The sequence below is a fragment of the Castor canadensis genome, chromosome 7 (genome assembly GCF_047511655.1).
Source record: "Castor canadensis chromosome 7, mCasCan1.hap1v2, whole genome shotgun sequence".
Taxonomy (NCBI): domain Eukaryota; kingdom Metazoa; phylum Chordata; class Mammalia; order Rodentia; family Castoridae; genus Castor; species Castor canadensis.
Genome location: NC_133392.1, coordinates 77158960 through 77178266, shown reverse-complemented (window position 1 = coordinate 77178266; position 19307 = coordinate 77158960). Strand labels below are relative to the sequence as shown.

General features: G+C 38.1%; 1 protein-coding gene across 9 annotated transcripts in view; it reads right to left on the bottom strand.

Annotated features, from left to right (window-relative positions):
• Wdfy4 (WDFY family member 4) overlaps positions 1-19307 on the bottom strand; it is a 293488-nt gene that overhangs the window by 100587 nt on the left and 173594 nt on the right. For all 9 annotated transcript variants that reach the window (XM_074079382.1, XM_074079385.1, XM_074079383.1 and 6 more), the window contains one exon: positions 5160-5237. In XM_074079382.1, the coding sequence (XP_073935483.1) occupies positions 5160-5237 (78 nt within the window). The remainder of the gene's footprint in view (positions 1-5159; positions 5238-19307) is intronic.

Genomic DNA, 19307 nt, shown 5'->3' with positions numbered 1-19307 from the left:
ACCAGGAGAAACAAACAGTTCCTCAGCTTTGAGATCATTCAGTCCTAGGTGGGGAAGGAGAAAGCTGGCCATAATTTGGCCTTCAAAACCACTAGACAGATGGTGTGGGTCCTAAAGGTCATAAAGCTGATCAGCTAAATAGACTGGACAGCAGTTTGACAAGTGGACATGGAATTTCACTACAGTCCCCACCCTTCTAAAAGATGCTGACATACTTTTGGTGGCCCGGACTGGAGGTAGAATGGGAATTGGTGACAACTGGATGATTTGAGCAAGTCACTCCCATCTCTGGACCTCAGAACCTCAAGCTATTAAATGAGAGACTTGGCCTAAAGGTGTCTCAGTGTCTTTCAGAATCCTAATATGTGATTCTTGAATGTTCAAGGATTCTAGAATGTTCACAGAAAGAAAAACTTTTTATGTTAATGAAAATAATCCCATCTGAAATCCTATTTGGTTTTGTGGTCTTTGACTGTCACACTTCTACTCAAGTGCAGTTTCAACTTTATAAAAAATGTATTGACACCCAACACTGCTTTTATAAAACACACTGAGGTCTCATATACCACCTGCCAAAGAAACACTTCAGTCAGTTTGGTCAGTAGAATCAACTTTCCAGGGTGAACTTTGCAATGATTGGAATATTTGATGGTATTGGCCCTAAATTTTAATTTTTCAGGAAATGGAAAGGTGAAAGTGCTAATGACAAGTGGAGGTCTCAGAAACTTAACATGAAAGGAAACTTGTGATCATGTGTTAGGCCATGCTCCTTACCCTCTTGATCTCATTTCCTCTACCCACTGGACATCATGAACAAAAGTTTTCTGTTATACCTAAGGAAAACCGAGCCTGGACAGAAATGACTTCTTCCTAGTCCAATGGCAGCCACACTGAGACTTAAACCCAGTCTGTGGGGTTCCAAAGACTCCTGTTGAGCCCATGAGCTAGAGTCCTTCGCTGGGGCCAATTGTGACATGATTTCTGCTGGCATCACTTCCGTGATCAGCAGACTTTGGGATCTAAGCTGTGCAAATGTGGGCCATTCTGAACTGGTAAATAACTCCCAGAATTTGCTGGAAGCATTTCCATGAAGACACAGCTTGGGGGGATAGAGCCCAGCATATGTGGGGTTTCTGCTGTTGGCCAGCAGCTGAATCTGAAGGGGCTTCAGTCTCCCTATCATCTGTCAAATTTAGTTAACCATATCACCATAAAACCATGGGTGTATGGAAGCATCAAATAAGACACTTTTATGAATTTAATATTGTTCCTTACCCAGCTTATACAATGTTATTATTGTGAATAAAGCTAAGCCCATTCCAAACAAGATTATTTTTTCAACAGTTCTTAAATTCACGTACAAAACAGTGATAGCATTTTATTGAGTCCTCCAATTGCTTGATAAGGAATCCCAGAAAAAATAAGGACTATTCGAACATGTGGTCATATAAAATGAACATTGATTGGGAGAAACATTTCGGTTCCCTGGTGGTTGTGGCTGTGCTTGTGGTGACAGGTTGAGCTTCATAAAGAATGATCAGTCCCAAGCTATTGGGTTGTCCAGCATGGTCTTCAAGTTAGTCTTTTTAGAGTATTCTTTTTACCCAAAGATCCTACTTTTGTAACCTGAGGTCCCATAGGAGCAGAGTGTTCACATACATGCCTTGTATGTTGGCACCCAGACAGATGTGTGTCAATGGGAGAATACTGAGAGTGACTTTTTAAATCTGGGACAAAGGATGTCGAATAGCTAAGTTACAAAAGCCTCAAGTTCCTGCACCTGCCAAGGGGGCTGAAAAGGCCACATTTTCTGCACAGTGTAAGGTCATACCTCATCCTGCCAAAGGCTACACCATGAGACTCATGGGTAGGGATTCCGTTTTGTGGGAGGCAGCTACGATCTTTCACTGAACAGCAGCCCTTGGGTAGTAACGCTGAGATTTTCTTCAGTAAGGCTGACCCCAGCCCTGCCTTCAGGGCCGAACACTGAGCCCAAGTCTGGTTAATCTCAGTCATTGTGAAGGGTGACAGGATAGTCTAAAAGCATCATTTGCAGGTTGCCATGGTGCCTTAAGGAGCTTAGGCTTCAGAAACAGAGCAGAGGGGCAGACAGTGCATTCCAGCTCCCCCCAACTTCCCCTCCCCACACAGGGCAGCTCTATGTGGATCAGGAGAAGCAAGTGCTGGACAGGTACAGCCCTGCAGGCTCACAGCTTAACACCAAGAAGGCACTTGTGTGCAAATTAGAAAAGTTTTGTTCCAGGAGACACAGCTTGGTGAGCAGAGCAAGCTCACATCAGATGTACTTTCTTTTTTATCCCTGTGCCCTTGAGCCCAGACTCATCCGTAATCTCATGTGTGTGCTTATGTGAATGCGTGTGTGCCAGAAAGAGGAGAGAAGTTGAGGATGTAAGGAGAGATCAAGGGAGAGAGAGAGGAAGAGAGAACACTTATTGCTTGGATCTAGCTCTGCTTGAAGCCTGCTCTTCCCCTGCATTCTTCACTAATCCAAAGCATTTTATTTGTTGCCTAAGCCTATGAGAGTTTCTGATCCCTGCATCTGAAAGGGCTGTGACAAATACTCTATGAGGAGACAGAGACCGAGTGAGAAATGAAACTGCCCATCGGCCCCCAGAGAGCCCCAAGGAGAGTGAACAGAACAGGGTCCCTCATGTGCTCAAAGGAAGGCCTCTTCTGGGGTGGCTCACTTCTCACATAGAGCTTCAGCCAGAAAATACTGCACTTTATTTTCAGATGGCAGAGGTGGGATGAGGCATGTCTGTAAATTATGATGAAGCCTGACACAATAAGTAGAGGACTAGGTGTGTGACAGAACAACAGCAGCTGGACCATGGAGAAGAAAATGAACAGAATTTGGATAAAGGGGAACGTGAATGGAGCCAGAGCCACAGGAACTGATTCTGCCAAGACTCTGGAGTGAGGAGAATATTTTGCTGCAGACACAGCGATGTGCAGCCATGATGCTGGAGCTAACTTCCAAGGCACTGGGTAAGTTGTCCTGTTGTGATGTGGGCTCCTGCCATCCCTAGACTGCCAGGCTGCAGAAATCCTGACAGCCCTGTGATTGTGTGCTTGTGTGGAGGGCACTGGACCCCTTGTGAGAGGGCTTCCTTGGGTGTACCTGGGAGAAGCTGCCCTGAATAACAGGGTGGATTTCACAAACCTGATTTCTGCCAGAAAATTTGAACTGGACTTTTCTGGAAGTGAAGTGGGGCCTGTGTTGGGAAAGTGTGCTGCCCCTTAAAAAAGCGGGGTGAATACTCCAGACCCCATTATCTACAGCAGACAGTAAATTACATCCACATTCTTTTAAACATCAACACAATGGTTTAAATATTTAAACACTTGAAAGTATCCTCATGGATTAGCTTTTAAAATGCTGATTTTTTTTTCTCAAAAATACCTAATCATCAGTAAAACTGCACAAATTTTTCAAACTCTTTGAACCCCAGTCAGGCCCCACTGGTAAAGATGAGCCAGACTGACTTCAGAGAGGCTGATTCCTCCCTTCTGGGCTTGGAGCCTCTACTGAGGCCCAGTCTTTCCCACAGAAACCCACTCTCTCAGACTTAGCAGAAGAGCACGGCACACCACTGAGCACCTCTTTCATAGTCATCACCAAGTCTTGAAGGCTCTTCCCACAGAAATGTCATGCTCTTGACCAGATGCTGAGTAGAAAGCTTAGATAAACAACTTCTTATGATTTGAAATGACACAAGTGTGATGGGGATGTCCCTAAGTGAAGGGATGTCCTAAATTCATCTGTTTTCCCCTCAATGGCAACTGAGTTTATTAGCCACATTGGACAAAGTCAGAGAGCCCATGTGGGAGGCATCAGTGTATGAGTTCTGTCCAGTTGGCACTGACAGCACCAAATAGGCCAGCAAGGTACCATACTGGCTGTGCAGTGCAGTCAGCAATGTCTGGGTAGACAGGCACCCATAGCAAAACCCTGGTCCAAACTGAGTCTCAAAGACCAGACTAAGAAGCCGGAGAAACAGACCTGCTAGCTGGCCCCTTTGACAGTGGTCAGAGCACAGTGTATACCCCAAACCTCTGCCCTCATGCCTGCGTGTCTGATAGTGTCCCCTCTGTAACTAAGGGTAATCCCTGAGGATGTGTTGTTGGGGGGCAACTTGCACATCCCGGGAACCCCTATTACCAGGGAAATGCCTTGGGCTCCCAAGCAAGCACGAATGGAGGGAATTAGAAAAGGTGATGGCTCCAGGGGTTCCCATGGTTCCCAGTAACTGGGCATCAGGCCTTGCCCTTCTGAACTCTGGTCCCCACAGGCTCACTATGACTCCTTCCCCTATCTTCCCCACTTTCATCCTCCCACAGTAGAAAATCCCACGTTGGCTTCATCATCCACTTCTGTGGATGCAGTCCATCTACTAACACCTTTAAGGCAAAGCAGAAGCATCAGCATTTTCTACTCCTTGCACAGGTTTTGGAACAGATAAACTGATCAGTAATTAATACAAATAATAAGGTTTAAAAACAGTTATGTTCTATAATGAGTACTCATTTCTATTTAACTTTTATTAATAACATCAAAAATTAACTTCTTAGCCATTGTATGACAACATACAGGTACCCTAGGCCAAACACTGCTCCCTAAAAAACTTCAGTTCATACCCTTCCTTTTGCAGATTTCAGTCTAAAAAGTCACTTGCTCAGACAGACCACTGCCCAATCCAAAGAGACTCCTTACCCATTATAATCTCTCTTTGTACCTGCACTTTCCCTGCTTAGTGTCCACCACAAGTTATCTATTGAGTTGTGAAGTTTTTAAGATGTATCTCCCTTTTATAGTGAAGCTGAGTCTGAAGCCCAGGCATGCATGTTTATAATCGTACCCTTAGCTCACAGCAGATTCCAAGGCACCCCGGGCTCTCATATCTACTCACTGAGTGCTGGATGAGGTGAGGAGTGCATGGACACAGGCCTGCCTCCTCAGCTGCTGAGGTGTAGACCCTAAGCCCACTGTGCAGGTCTAGGTCATGCAGGCAGGACAGATCAGATTAATAATGATTGGCTTATGTGATCTGAAATTTAAACCAAGACCCTTCTGGCTATTTTTAGATTCAAGGTGGATTCAAGTCTATTCTTCAGAGAAAACATGTTTTGTTTCTTACCTGCATATGGTCTTTGTATAAGGACGCATAGAGCTCCTGTCCCTTTCTTCTGTAGTTCTCTACACAAGACACAAAATCCTGGAGAGAGAACACAAACCACGGCTCAATGAGACATGTGAGATCAGATAAGACTTCTCCACTTACTCAGGAGAAACAGAGGCCACAGGATCCGCTGGCCCAGTCAGTCACAACCTCACAGACAAGGATTTGACCTATACCAATAGCCTCCCACACAAACTCCTTCACACACATAAGCCTGGGTTACTTCCTCTTCCAGATATGATGGGCTCAGCCCACCTCCCAGGAATAACAACAAAAATCTAGACTTAAAAAAGAGTATTGTCAACTTCAAGTTCTCTGTCCAGTGAAAATGGCCCTCAAAATTGAAGACAACATAAAGCATGCCCAGGAGAATAGCACTGAGAGGACAATCACACAGCTTCACCACAGAGAACACCAGTGCAGCTTTTCAGATGGAGTGAAGATTGCTCCACATCAAACACAGAACACTGGAGTGAATGAAGAGCAGTGGAAAAGGCAAATATGTTAGTGTAAGTCTAAGTGAATACTGATCTTGGGGAAATAATAATAATAGAATATCTTATGGGATTTGAAATATATGAAGAATTAAAATATATCTTAAAAATGAAAGATGGATGGGATAAATGAAATAAAGTGCTCTAAGTTTCTTTAATTAAAAATTTGAGGGAAGGAGGATAATTTACATTAGACTCTAATAAAGTAACTGTGCATATTGCAATCACTGGAATAGCCACTAAAATATAATTTAAAAAGCTCTGGTCATGGAGGTACACACCTGTAATCCCAGCACTTGGGAGACAGAGGCAGGAGGATGGAGGCATTTAAGCCAGCCTGGACTACATAATGAGACCCTATATCAAAAAATTGAAGGCAGGGGATATAGCTCAGTTATGGAGCACTTTCTCAGTAAGGCCCTGAGTTTGATTCCCAGCTCTGCACACACAAAATATAATAATAATAATGTCAATGATGATGTCATTTGCAGGAAAATGGATGGAACTAGAAGTCATTATGTTGAGTGAGATAGGTCAAGTTCAGAAAGACAAATATTGCATTTTTTGTTCACATGCAGAATCTAGACCTAAAATAATAATAATAATAATAATAATAATAATATTACATGATTGTAACAGGACCAGGAGGAGGGAGAAGAAAGCAGAGGGTGATTGGGGGTGAATGTGATGGAAGTGATTGCATGTATGTATGAAACCCACAAAAAAACTGTTCAAAGGGCAGGGGGAGGAGGGAGAAAGGTTAAGAAAGAGAAACAGAAGTGGTGGGTTTGATCAAAGCACATTACATGCATGAATATAAATATCTCGAGAAACCCCTTTGTACAATTAATTTACCCTAATAAAAATTTTAAAAAGAATATGTAATTTCCAGATAATAGAAACTAAGGTGAAATAACAAAGAATAGTTGACAATATGTAGAAAGAGGATAAAAAAGAACAAAGGAATGATATTACAAACATAAAATAACATACTTAAACTAAAAATAGCATTACTTACATTAAACAGAAATGGACTAAATGCTCCAAAGAAAAGATAAGCAAAGTTGGATTGTACTAAAGAGCAAAATCCATGTAAATGCTACCTACAAAAGGAACCCTCTTACACTGTTGGTGAAAAATTTGGAGGCTACTTAAAAAGCTAAACATTGATCTACCATTTCATCTAGCAATATCACTCTTGGGGATATACCCAAAAGACTGTGACACAGGTTACTCCAGAGGCACCTGCACACCCACATTTATTGCAGCACTATTCACAATAGCCAAGTTATGGAAACAGCTAAGGTGCCCCACTACTGATGAATGGATCAAGAAAATGTGGTATCCATACACAATGGAATTTTATGTAGCCATGAAGAAAAATGAAATGTTATCATTTGCTGGTAAATGGATGGAAATGGAGAACATCATTCTGAGTGAGGTTAGCCTGGCCCAAAAGACCAAAAATTGTATCTTCTCCCTCATATGCAGACATTAGATCAAGGGCAAACACAACAAGGGGATTGGACTTTGGTCACAAGATAAAAATGAGAGCACACAAGGGAAATATGAGGATAGGTAAGACACCTAAAAAACTAGATAGCATTTGTTGCCCTCAATGCAGAGAAACTAAAGCAGATATCATAAAAGCAACTGAGGCCAAAAGTAGAAGGGGTCCGGGAACTAGAGAAAAGGTTAGATCAAGAAGAATTAACTTAGAAGGTAACACACACACACAGGAAATTAATGTGAGTCAACTCCCTGTATAGCTATCCTTATCTCAACTAGCAAAAACCCTTGTTCCTTCCTATTATTGCTTCTACTCTCTCTTCAACAAAATTAGAGATAAGGGTAAAATAGTTTCTGCCAGGTATTGAGGGGGTGGGAGGGAGAGGGAAGGGGCGGGGTGGGTGATAAGGGAGGGGATGGGGGGAGGGGGGAGAAACAACCCAAACATTGTATGCACATATGAATAAAAAGAAAAAAGACACTCCTTAAAAATAAGGATACATAAAACAAATTTAAAAAGGAGAAAGATAAACTGCAAAATGTAACCAAAAGAAATCTGATCACAATGTACCAATGTCACATGAAATAGAAGACTTTAAGGCAAGAGCTGTTACTAGACATACAAAAAAGGATTTTTTAATTGTTTATACTGATGAGGGGATCAGGACAAATTCTAGGTGGGAAGCACTTGGTATTTTCAAAATGTGTAAACACTTAAAAGGAGAAATTAAGAAATCTATACTCATAAAGGGAGATGTTCACTTCTCTTTCAGGAAATAATAAAACAAACTGACCAGAAAGGTAGCAATACAGAATATTTGAAGAACACAATAAACAAACATGAACTAGTCAAATATACAAAGAGTATTCTTAATGCATGATATTCAAACGGAGTCAACATTGAACATATGATGGACATAAATGAAATTTAAAATAATGTCCAGTGGTTGACATTATAAAGGAGGTATTTTCTGAACATAGTAGGATTAAGTTAAAAACAAATATCAAAAAAGAACATTCCCAAATGTTTAAAAATGAAGCAATAACTTCTAAGTAAACATGGGTAAAATAGAAAATCAAAATGAAAATTAGAGAAGATTTTGATCTAAGAAATGAAAATGTGATATAATGAAGCATTATATGATATAATCACAAATGGTTTTTGGTGATAATATAAGTAAATATGAATGCTGCTTAAAAGAAAAATTAAGGATGTCAATTAATAGCATATGTCAAACGCTAGAAAATCAAATTAAATCCAAGTAAGTAGAATAAGAGAAATAATAAAAGTAGTAAAAGAAATTAATGAAATAGAATATAAAAATTAAAGACAAAAATTGGTTTCTTGAAAGGCTAATTACATTTCAAATCACCAAAAAACTGTCTAGAAAGAAAGAAATAAAAGAGACATAAGTTACCAAGACCAGGAACAAGATTAGAAGATAATATCACAAATCCTGTAAGAATGTACAATATCATTGTGGATTTTAAACTAATAAACTTGAAAATCTGATTGAGTTAGGCATATTTCCAAGAAAACACAACTTACCAAAACTGATGTAAGAAAAATTAGAAAAATAGAGTTGTCCACTGTCTATCACAGAAAGTTAGTGCATACACAAAGTCTTTTAACAAAGAAAATTAATGACCATATAACTGAGGGGCAAGGACTAGGGAGAAAGGTAAATTGAATTCAGCAATATGTAAATAGCATATTCTAACAGCACAAAATTGTTTTCATTCTAAGAATGCAAGTTTGTTTTAACACTGAAAACCTTTGAATGTGTTTTATCACACTTATGAATGAAGGGTAAAATATCACAGGAACTTCTCAAAAAATGTAAGAAAAACATTTCATAAAACATTTCATCAGCAAGAATAAAAGCTCTTAGCATATCAGGAATAGAAGAGAACTTCCTTAATCTGATAAAGGCCATCTGCAGCAAATATGAAACAAACATCACATTTATTTTGTCATGAAATTAGAAGTAGGTCAAGAATGTCTATCACCATTTTAGTGAGGGTGTTAGCCAGTGCAACAGTGTGAGGAAAATAATTAAATGGTATAAAGTTTAAAAATAATAAATAAAACTAAAATCACTTATAGGAAACTGTATTCTATATTGAAAATCATTCATTAATAAACTACTGTACAGAAACTTCAGCAAAACCTAATTATATTTTATATGTTAACAATAAATAATTTTCTTAAGTTGAAAATTACATATCATTTCTTACAAGGAAAACTATAAAATGTTTTGAGAAAAATTTTAAAAACCTAGTAAATACCATGCATGTTTAAGGATTAAAAGACTCATCCCAAAAAGAAAATGTGACTTCTCCCCACACTGATTTATAGATTCAATGCAACACCAATCAAAATCCTACCAGGTCTTTATTTTGAAACAGACTAAGATCTACATAAAAATCTAGTGGTTAAGAACACCCAGGACAATTTCAAAGCAGAATTGAAAGTCATACACTATCACATATCAAAAGTTATCATCAAGCTCCAATTATTAAGAATGATGTTAGTAAAATATAATGGTGTTAATGTAAAATAATCAATTATTTGATGAGGTTCCAAAGTTACATATGACCTAATGAAGTTATATACCATAAACAGATTTCAAACTGAGTACCAAATAAGGTTCAGATTCATCAGGCATATAAAACATTAACAAACAAACAACATCCTTTAAGATTTTTGATCGCTCAATTTTCTAGCTTCTTCAAGATGCTCTAGAAAGAATTTTCACTGATAGAATGTTAATAGTATTTCATGGAAAAAAGTAAAATCCCTTAATCTGCAGACTTTTCATTTTCATATGAAAGATGCACAGTTCCTTGGGATACAGAAACAATGTGTGCACATTAAAGGAAAATAGAATGAAGGATGCAAGATCAAGAGACAGTATACATAGATACCAGTAAATGTGTTTCTGACACCCAATGCACCATGCTAAAGAAAGGAATGCCATTAATACATTAAAAGCAAAAATGAAAACAATGGAAAAGAAGGAAAGATCAAGAAATATCACAAAGAATACAATCGGAGGATTCCAAGATGGCGGCTAGAAGGAGGAAGCAGAAAGTGAGCTTCCTAAAGTAAAATCTTGGAGAGATGCTGGAGATACACCTTACAGGAAAAACCACTGAGAAGAGGCAAAACTTTGACTCCTCCACATCCCCAGCCCATGCACAGCATCTCCATTTCATGTTAAATGGAGAAACCAGGAGGGTTCCCGTGCCACCGCCAGACATCAGCACCCAGACGGCTTGGGAAGACACAGACCACAAGATGAGCTAAGAGATATGCAGTATTCCCACAGACAATCCTGGGCCAGATCAGCATAGCCCCCTGGACAGACCGACCCCCACCCAGGGAAAAAGGAAAAAAAACCACTGAATAATAAGCAATAACAACAAAAAAGACACATAGCAAAGAGGGTGGGGTGCACTGAGCACTGAAGAGGGGGGAATGGGAAATCCCTCATGGAACTGTAAATAAACAAGATGGCTGGAGAAGGCAGGAGCAGCAGCACACGCCCAACAACCAGGAGCAGGAAAACTTGTAAAAGTGGCTGTGGGAGGAAAACCCCACAGGAGAGGGGGGAAGGCCCACTTCCCACATGAACTCTAAGTAAACATGCAGGCCTGAGAAAGCAGGTGCAGTGTCACCTCCCCCAATGAGCTTGGAAAAGGGAAAGCTTGTAGCAGTGGCGGTTGAGCCCAGAACTCTAAGTAAACAAAGCCTGAAGGGCCAGGTGAGTGTTAAGCTCACTCCTGAGATCTGCATAAATAAAGCCTCCAGCAACAGCAGGCTGACAGCAGCAGGCAGGGGAGCCGCAGCCTCAGACAGCCATTCACAGAACTGTCTCCAGACATTTTTTTCCTCTCTTCCTTTGATGAGACAACAACCGAGCTACACCTGCATGATGAAAAACTTACTGAAACTGTATTGCATTTGAACTTGGGACACTTTGTGGTGTTTTTTTGTTTTGTTTTGCTTTTTGTCCCCTTTGATGAGACAATGACAGAACTACTTCTGAGGCACCATCTCCAGGATTGGAGGCTGAGGGACTAACACCAAAATTATTAAGACTGAGACTTTATTGCATTTGAACTTGAAGATTTTTCTTTTTTTTTTCAATCCTCTCTCTGTCTCTCTAATGCCTATTCAGCTTACTGTTGATTAGTATACTCTCTCTCCCTGTTTATATCTTTGAAACTTTTTAGTTGTTTGTTTATTTTTCCCTTTTTCTTTAACTTCTTTGCTTTCCACCTCCTCTCACCCTTCCATTCTAAATATCACCAGTGCTATTATTACAAGCTAGAAAATACTTAATTGCACACAGTACAGGGACAATAACAACACCAAAGGCAATGACTGGAAGACAGAGAAACCAGTTTCCCCACAGCAAAAAATTAGTACAGGAACCAGAGGGGAATGAAGAAAACAGATACTCAGATCCAGACTCCAAATAAACTATGCCAAAGAACCCAATGAAGCCCACAAGAATAATCTAAAAGAAGAAATACTACAGGTAATCAATGAGAATTTTATAGAGATGATACTGGATATGCTCAACCAAATGTACAGGAGAACTCAAGAAATTCCAAGACAACAAAAATAGAGAATTTGAAAAAGCAAAAGAAGAAATAAAGGAAACCATAGAAGCACTGTATAAACACCAAAGTGAAATAGAGAACACAATTAATAAACAGATAAATGAACTCAGGACAAAAATAGACAACATTAAAGAGGAAACCACCCAGGATATGGAAAACCTCAGAAAAAAAGAACGAAACAGAACTGCAAAACAAAACGGAAGGCCAATCCAGCAGAACAGAACAAACAGAAGACAGAATCTCAGAACTCAAAGATGAAATGGTAATTAAAGGAAAAACCAAAGAACTATTAATTTAAAAACTCAAGACCTGTGAAAAGAAAATGCAAGAACTCACCGACTCCATCAAAAGACCAAACTTGAGAATCATGGGCATCGAAGAAGGAGAAGAGATGCAAGCAAAGGGAATGCATAATATAGTCAACAAAATAATAACAGAAAAATTCCCAAATCTAGAGAAAGATATTCCCATACAGATGCAAGAGGCCTCCAGGACACCAAACAGACCAGATCAAAATAGAATTACCCCATGACATATCATCATTAAAACAACAAGTTCAGACACTAGGGAAAGAATATTGAAGGCTGTAAGAGAGAAAAAACAAATAACATACAAAGGTAAACCCATCAAAATCACAGCAGACTTCTCAACAGAAATATTAAAGCAAGAAGAGCATGGGGTGAGATCTTCCCGGCACTGAATGAAAATAACTTCAACCCCAGGATACTCTACCTGGCAAAACTATCATTCAAAATAGATGGAGCAATAAAAGTCTTCCATGATAAGCAGAAATTAAAACAATATGTGACCACAAAGCCACCACTACAGAAGATTCTTCAAGGGATTCTGCACACAGAAAATGAAACCCAACTTAACCATGAAAAGACAGGCAGCACAAATCACAGGAAAAGAAAAAGCAAGAAAGTAGAGAGTAACCTCAACTTAGGTACACACAATCAAACCTTCAAACAACTAAGACAACTAAATGACAGGAATCACCACATACCTATCAGTACTAACACTTAATGTTAATGGACTTAATTCACCCATCAAAAGACACCGTTTGACAAAATGGATAAAAAAGGAACATCCAACAATTTGTTGCTTACAGGAGACCCATCACACCGACAGAAATAAGCATAGGCTTAGGATGAAAGACTGGAAGAAGATTTACCAAGCCAATGGCCCCTGAAAACAGGCAGGAGTCGCAATACTCATCTCTGACAAAGTAGACTTCAAACCTACATTGATAAAATGAGATAAAGAAGGACATTCCATACTAATAAAAGGGGAAATAGACCAAAAGTAAATAATAATCATCAACCTGTATGCACCCAATTTCATCAAACATACCCTGAAAGACCTAAAAGCATATATTAACTCCAACACAGTGGTTGTGGGAGACTTTAACATCCCATTATCATCAATAGATAGGTCATCCAAACAAAAAATCAATAAAGAAATCCAAGATCTAAAATATACAATAGATCAAATGGACCTACTTGATGTCTACAGAACATTTCATCCAACCTCTACACAATATACATTCTTCTCAGCAGCCCATGGAACCTTCTCCAAAATAGATCATATCCTAGGGCACAAAGCAAGCCTCAGCAAATATAAGAAAATACTATCTGATCACAATGCAGTGAAAGTAGTACTCAACAACAAAAGTAAAGACAAAAAACATGCAAACAGCTGGAAACTGAAAAACATTGCTTAATGAACAATGAGTCATTGATGAAATAAAAGAGGAAATTAAAAAGTTCCTGGAAGTCAATGAAAATGAAAACACAACCTACCAGAACCTATGGGACACAGCAAAGGCAGTCCTGAGAAGAAAGTTTATAGCCATGAGTGCATATATTAAAAAGACTGAAAGATCCCAAATCAATGACCTAATGATACATCTCAAACTCCTAGAAAAATAAGAACAAGCAAATCTCAAAACAAATAGAAGGAGAGAAATCATAAAAATAAGAGCTGAAATCAACGAAATAGAAACCAAAAAAACCATACAAAGAATTAATGAAACAAAAAGTTGGTTCTTTGAAAAAATAAACAAGATTGATAGACCCCTGGCAAACCTGACTAAAATGAGGAGAGAAAAAACCCAAATTAGTAGAATCAGGAAAGCAAAAGGGAAGATAACAACAAACACCATGGAAGTCCAGGAAATCATCAGAGACTACTTTGAGAACCTATATTCAAATAAATTTGAAAATCTTAAAGAAATGGACAGATTTCTAGATACATATGATCATCCAAAACTGAACCAAGAGGAAATTAATCTCCTGAATAGACCTATAACACAAAATGAAATTGAAGCACAATCAAGAGTCTCCCCAAAAAGTCTAGGGCCTGATGGATTCTCTGCTGAATTCTATCAAAGCTTTAAAGAAAAACTGATGCCAACCCTCCTTAAACTGTTTCACGAAATAGAAAGGGAAGGAAAACTGCCAAACACATTTTATGAAACCAGTATTACACTTATCCCAAAACCAGGCAAAGACACCTCCAAAAAGGAGAACTATAGGCCAATCTCCTATAGTGGGAGAAAATATTTACCAGCTACACATCAGACAAAGGACTGATAACCAGAATATATAGGGAACTTAAAAAACTAAATTCTCCCAAAATTAATGAACCAATAAAGAAATGGGCAAGTGAACTAAACAGAACTTTCTCAAAAGAAGAAATCCAAATGGCCAAAAAACACATGAAAAAATGCTCACCATCTCTAGCAATAAAGGAAATGCAAATTAAAACCACACTAAGATTCCACCTCACCCCTGTTAGAATAGCCATCATTAGCAACACCACCACCAACAGGTGTTAGTGAGGATGTGGGGAAAAAGGAACCCTCTTACACTGCTGGTGGGAATGTAAACTAGTACCACCACTCTGGAAAAAAATTTGGAGGCTACTTAAAAAGCTAAACATTGATCTACCATTTGACCCAGCAATACCACTCTTGGGGATATACCCAAAAGACTGTGATCAGGTTACTCCAGAGGCACCTGCACACCCACGTTTATTGAGGCACCATTCACAATAGCCAAGTTATAGAAACAGCCAAGATGCCCCATCACTGACGAATGGATTAAGAAAATGTGGTATTTATACACAATGGAATTTTATGCAGCCATGAAGAAGAACGAAATGTTATCATTTGCTGGTAAATGGACGGAATTGGAGAACATCATTCTGAGTGAGGTTAGCCTGGCCCAAAAGACCAAAAATCGTATGTTCTCCCTCATATGTGGACATTAGATCAAGGGCAAACACAACAAGGGGACTGGACTTTGATCACATGATAAAGCAAGAGCACACAAGGGAGGTATGAGGATAGGTAAGACACCTCAAAAACTAGATAGCATTTGTTGCCCTTAACACAGAGAAACTAAAGCAGATGCCTTAAAAGCAACTGAGGCCAATAGGAAAAGGGGAACAGGTACTAGAGAAAAGGTTAGTTTGAATGTAACACATATGTACAGGAAAGCAATGTGGGTTAACTCCCTGTATAGCTATCCTTATCTCAACTAGCAAAAACCCTTGGTCCTTCCTATTATTGCTCATACTCTCTCTTCAACAAAATTAGAGATAAGGGCAAAATAGTTTCTGCTGGGTATTGAGGGGGTGGGGGGGAGAGGGAGGGGGCAGGTGGTAGGTAAGGAAGGGGTGGGGGAAGGCAGGAGATATGACCCAAACATTGTATGCACATATGAATAAAAATTTAAAAAAAGAATACAATCACTTGATTAATGACAAGGGTGACATTGCAGTGGAGAAGTAGTATGTTCAGTGGAGTATTAAATCAATTGAATATTCATATCACAATGAAATAAAAGCCTTACCACTACCTACGCTGTGCCCAAAATACAATTCATGGGTGGTAAGAAGGCTGCATTAGGTTAGAAACATAACTGCCAACGGTAACTCAAACCCATAAGAACAAATAAAAAGAACCGGAAATAACAAGTAAGACAATAACAGCATATGCTTACTCTTGCTCTCTTCTCATCTCTCAGCTTATTTGAAATATGTAAAATTATATAAAGTAAAATTTATATGAATGCATTTTGGGGCTTGAAGCATTTATAAACATATGTAAAATAACAGTGCCACAAAAGAAGGGAGGTAATTATTTCTATACAGGAGTAACATTTCTATCTCACTGGAACTATTATAAATTTGAGGCTGATACTGACAGATAGGATGTGTGTGGTCAACCTATAGCAGCACAGAGGAAATGCTATAAAAGCAATACACTGAGGAAACATTAAGAAGTTTAAGTGCTGTGCTATAACGTATTCATTCAATATAAAAGAAAGCAGTGAAAGAGGATAGAAAAACAAAAGACACAAGATACATAAAAACCACAAAGTAGGACAGACATAAACCAAGGAATATCAATAACATAGCATGTGTATGGACTACACAATCCTATCTAAAAGTAGAAGCTGTCAGATTGGATCAAAAAGTAAGCAAGACCCAGCCATGAACCATCTGTCTATGGGAGATACTTCAGGTGTCTTTAGATGCAAACAAGTTGAGATTAAAAGAATGGGAAAAGATGTATCATGAAATCAGGAACCACAAGAAAGCTGAAGTGGGTATAACAGTAACATATAAGACTTTAAGACAACAAAAAAGTAACTAAAAAATGGAAAGGAGCATCCCAACATACTTTATGAGACCAGTTATAACCCTGATACAAAAATGAGAGAAAGCTATCACAAGAATGAAAATTCCAGACCAGTATCTCTTATAAACACGAATGCCAAAATGCTCAGCAAAACACTCGCAAACTGATTCCAGCAACACGTAAGAAGACAAATACATACCACAAAGAATGTGATTAATCCCGGGAATGGATGGCTTAACACTTGAAAATAATTAACATAATGCACTACTTCATTAGAATAAAAGAACAAGAATCACACAATCATTTCAATAGATACAGAAAGTGTTTGATGAAATCTAAAACTCTTACAAGAAAAAAGTCAACCAACTAAGAAAAATAAAAACTTTCTGAAACTCATAATGAACATCTACAAAAACCTACAAGTAGCATTGTACTTAGTGGTTAAAAAAATGGATGCTTTTCCCCTAATATCAGGAATAAGAGAAGAATATGTACTCCCACGGCTTCTAGTCAGCACAGACCTGGAGGTTCTAGACCAAACAACTAAGCAAGAAAAAGAAATAAAAAGCATCCTAACTGGAAAGGCAGAAGTAAAAATGTGTCCAGAGATGACATGACCCTATATAGAGAAAATCCTAAATAATCCATGACAGAACTTTCTGGAACTAATAAATGAATTAAAGTTGCAGGGTTCAAGATCCAACTACACAAATCAGTCATGTTCCTAACAGCATTAGTGAATAATCCAGAAAGGGAATTAGGGAAGTTTATTTATAATCACACCCAAAGAATAAATTTAGCCAAGGAGAAAGACTAATACAACAAATGTAAGTGAATAGAAAGACATCTCATGTTCACAGTAAGAAGACAATATTGTAAAAATGTCAGTACTGCTTGAAGTGATCTATAGAATTAAATCCCTTCAAAGTCCAATGACCTTTTTTCTCTTTATTGTACTTTCTTGTTTTTTTCTTATTTTTTTCCAGAAATCAAAAAGCCAATCCTCACCTTCATAAGGAATTGCACAGGACTCCAAATAGCCAAACAATCTCAAGAAGGAAAAACAAAATAGGAGTATCCATACTGCCTGGTTTCAAAATTACTACAACACAATTGTAATCAAGGCAGTGTAACACTGGCATCAGCACAGACATAGAGATGAGATAGATCAGTGGAATATAATTCAAAGTACAAAAAATAAACCATGTGTCAGTGGGGTTTTTTTTTAACAAGGGAACCAAAACAATTCAGTGAGGAAGGAACATTTTTTTTTTAAACAGATGGTACTGGAAGACTAGATTGGCACATGCAAAAGAATGAGATTAGGCCTTTCTCCTATAACATATGCAAAATTTACTCAGAATAAAAAAAAAAGACTTGAATGAAAGAGCTAAAACTATGTCAACTCTTAGAAGAAAACTCAGAAAAGAAACTTAGGAAGAAATCTTCATGATCTCAGATTTGGCATTTATCAGACTTAGATTTCACACCAAAAGCAAAAGCCAACAACTAAAAATATAAGCCATAGACCAGACTTCAGCAAAAGTAAAAACTTTTTGTTTCAAAAGACACAATCTCCCAAGTGAAAGAGAAAACCTAAAGAATGGAAGAAAATATGGTCATGTGGTTTATAATGCTTTTTTGGCATTATACATATATGGTGATGGCCCCATAAAATTACAAAAGAGCTGAGAATTCCTGCCATTTAGTGACATCATAGCCACCATAATGCCATTGTGTGATGCATTATTTATGTGTTTGTGTGATGCTGGTGCAAACACACCTCCTGGGAAGACAGTAATATAATGTATGGTAGATATAGTTTTTTACAGGATATTATACTCAATAATGGCAATAATAACTTCATTACAGGTTTGTGTATTTATCTCACTATATTTTATTCCTTCTACCTATGAAGACAAATTTTCTGTAAAGCAGCATATCCGTTATTTCCACAGCAGCCTCATGCATCTGTGTACAGTGTCTGCTGATTGCATCTAGAGGCTGCACAGAGAGCTAGAAGTATGCCATTTGTGTAAGTATACTCCATGATGCTCATACAAGCACAGATCTCTCTAGTAATGCAATTCTCAGCATGTGCCCCTGTTGTTATGCAATGTACAACTGTATTTAGAAATTGTCTATTTGATATGGAACTTGAATCTGGAACATATGAAGAACTCTTAAAATCAATAATATATTGAAGGATAACCCAATTTTAAAAGGATAAATGATCTGAATACTCTTCTCCAAGGAAGACTTCAGCACATGGAAAGATGTCTACCATTACTTGTCACCAGAGAAATGCAAATAATACCCACAACGAGGTTGATGAGATAGCCAACCAAGTAGGATGGCTAGAAGTAAATCTTTAGATAATAACAAAAATTAATGAGGAGAGAGATAAATTAGAACTTTATATATTTCAGGTGGGGAAGCAAAATCATGCAGAACTTTGGAAGATGGCTTGGCATTTTTTTCTAATAATTAAAGAAAGAGACAGCTACCATTGGCCCAGTAATTCCACTCCTAAGTATATAACCAAGATAAAATACACGACCAAACAAACACTTGTACACAAATGTTTATAGCTGTTGTAATGTTGAAAATACCCAAATATCCATCAACAGATGAATTAATAAACTGTGGTTTATGTTTCCAGTGGAATATTATTTGGCCCTAAGAAAGAATAAAGTATTAACACATACTACAAGATGGATAAAGCTTAAAAACATAATCCTAAAATAAAGTAGCCAGTCTCTAAATACTACATATTGTGAATCCATGAACATGAAATGTCCAGAGAGAGAGAAAGTAGATTAG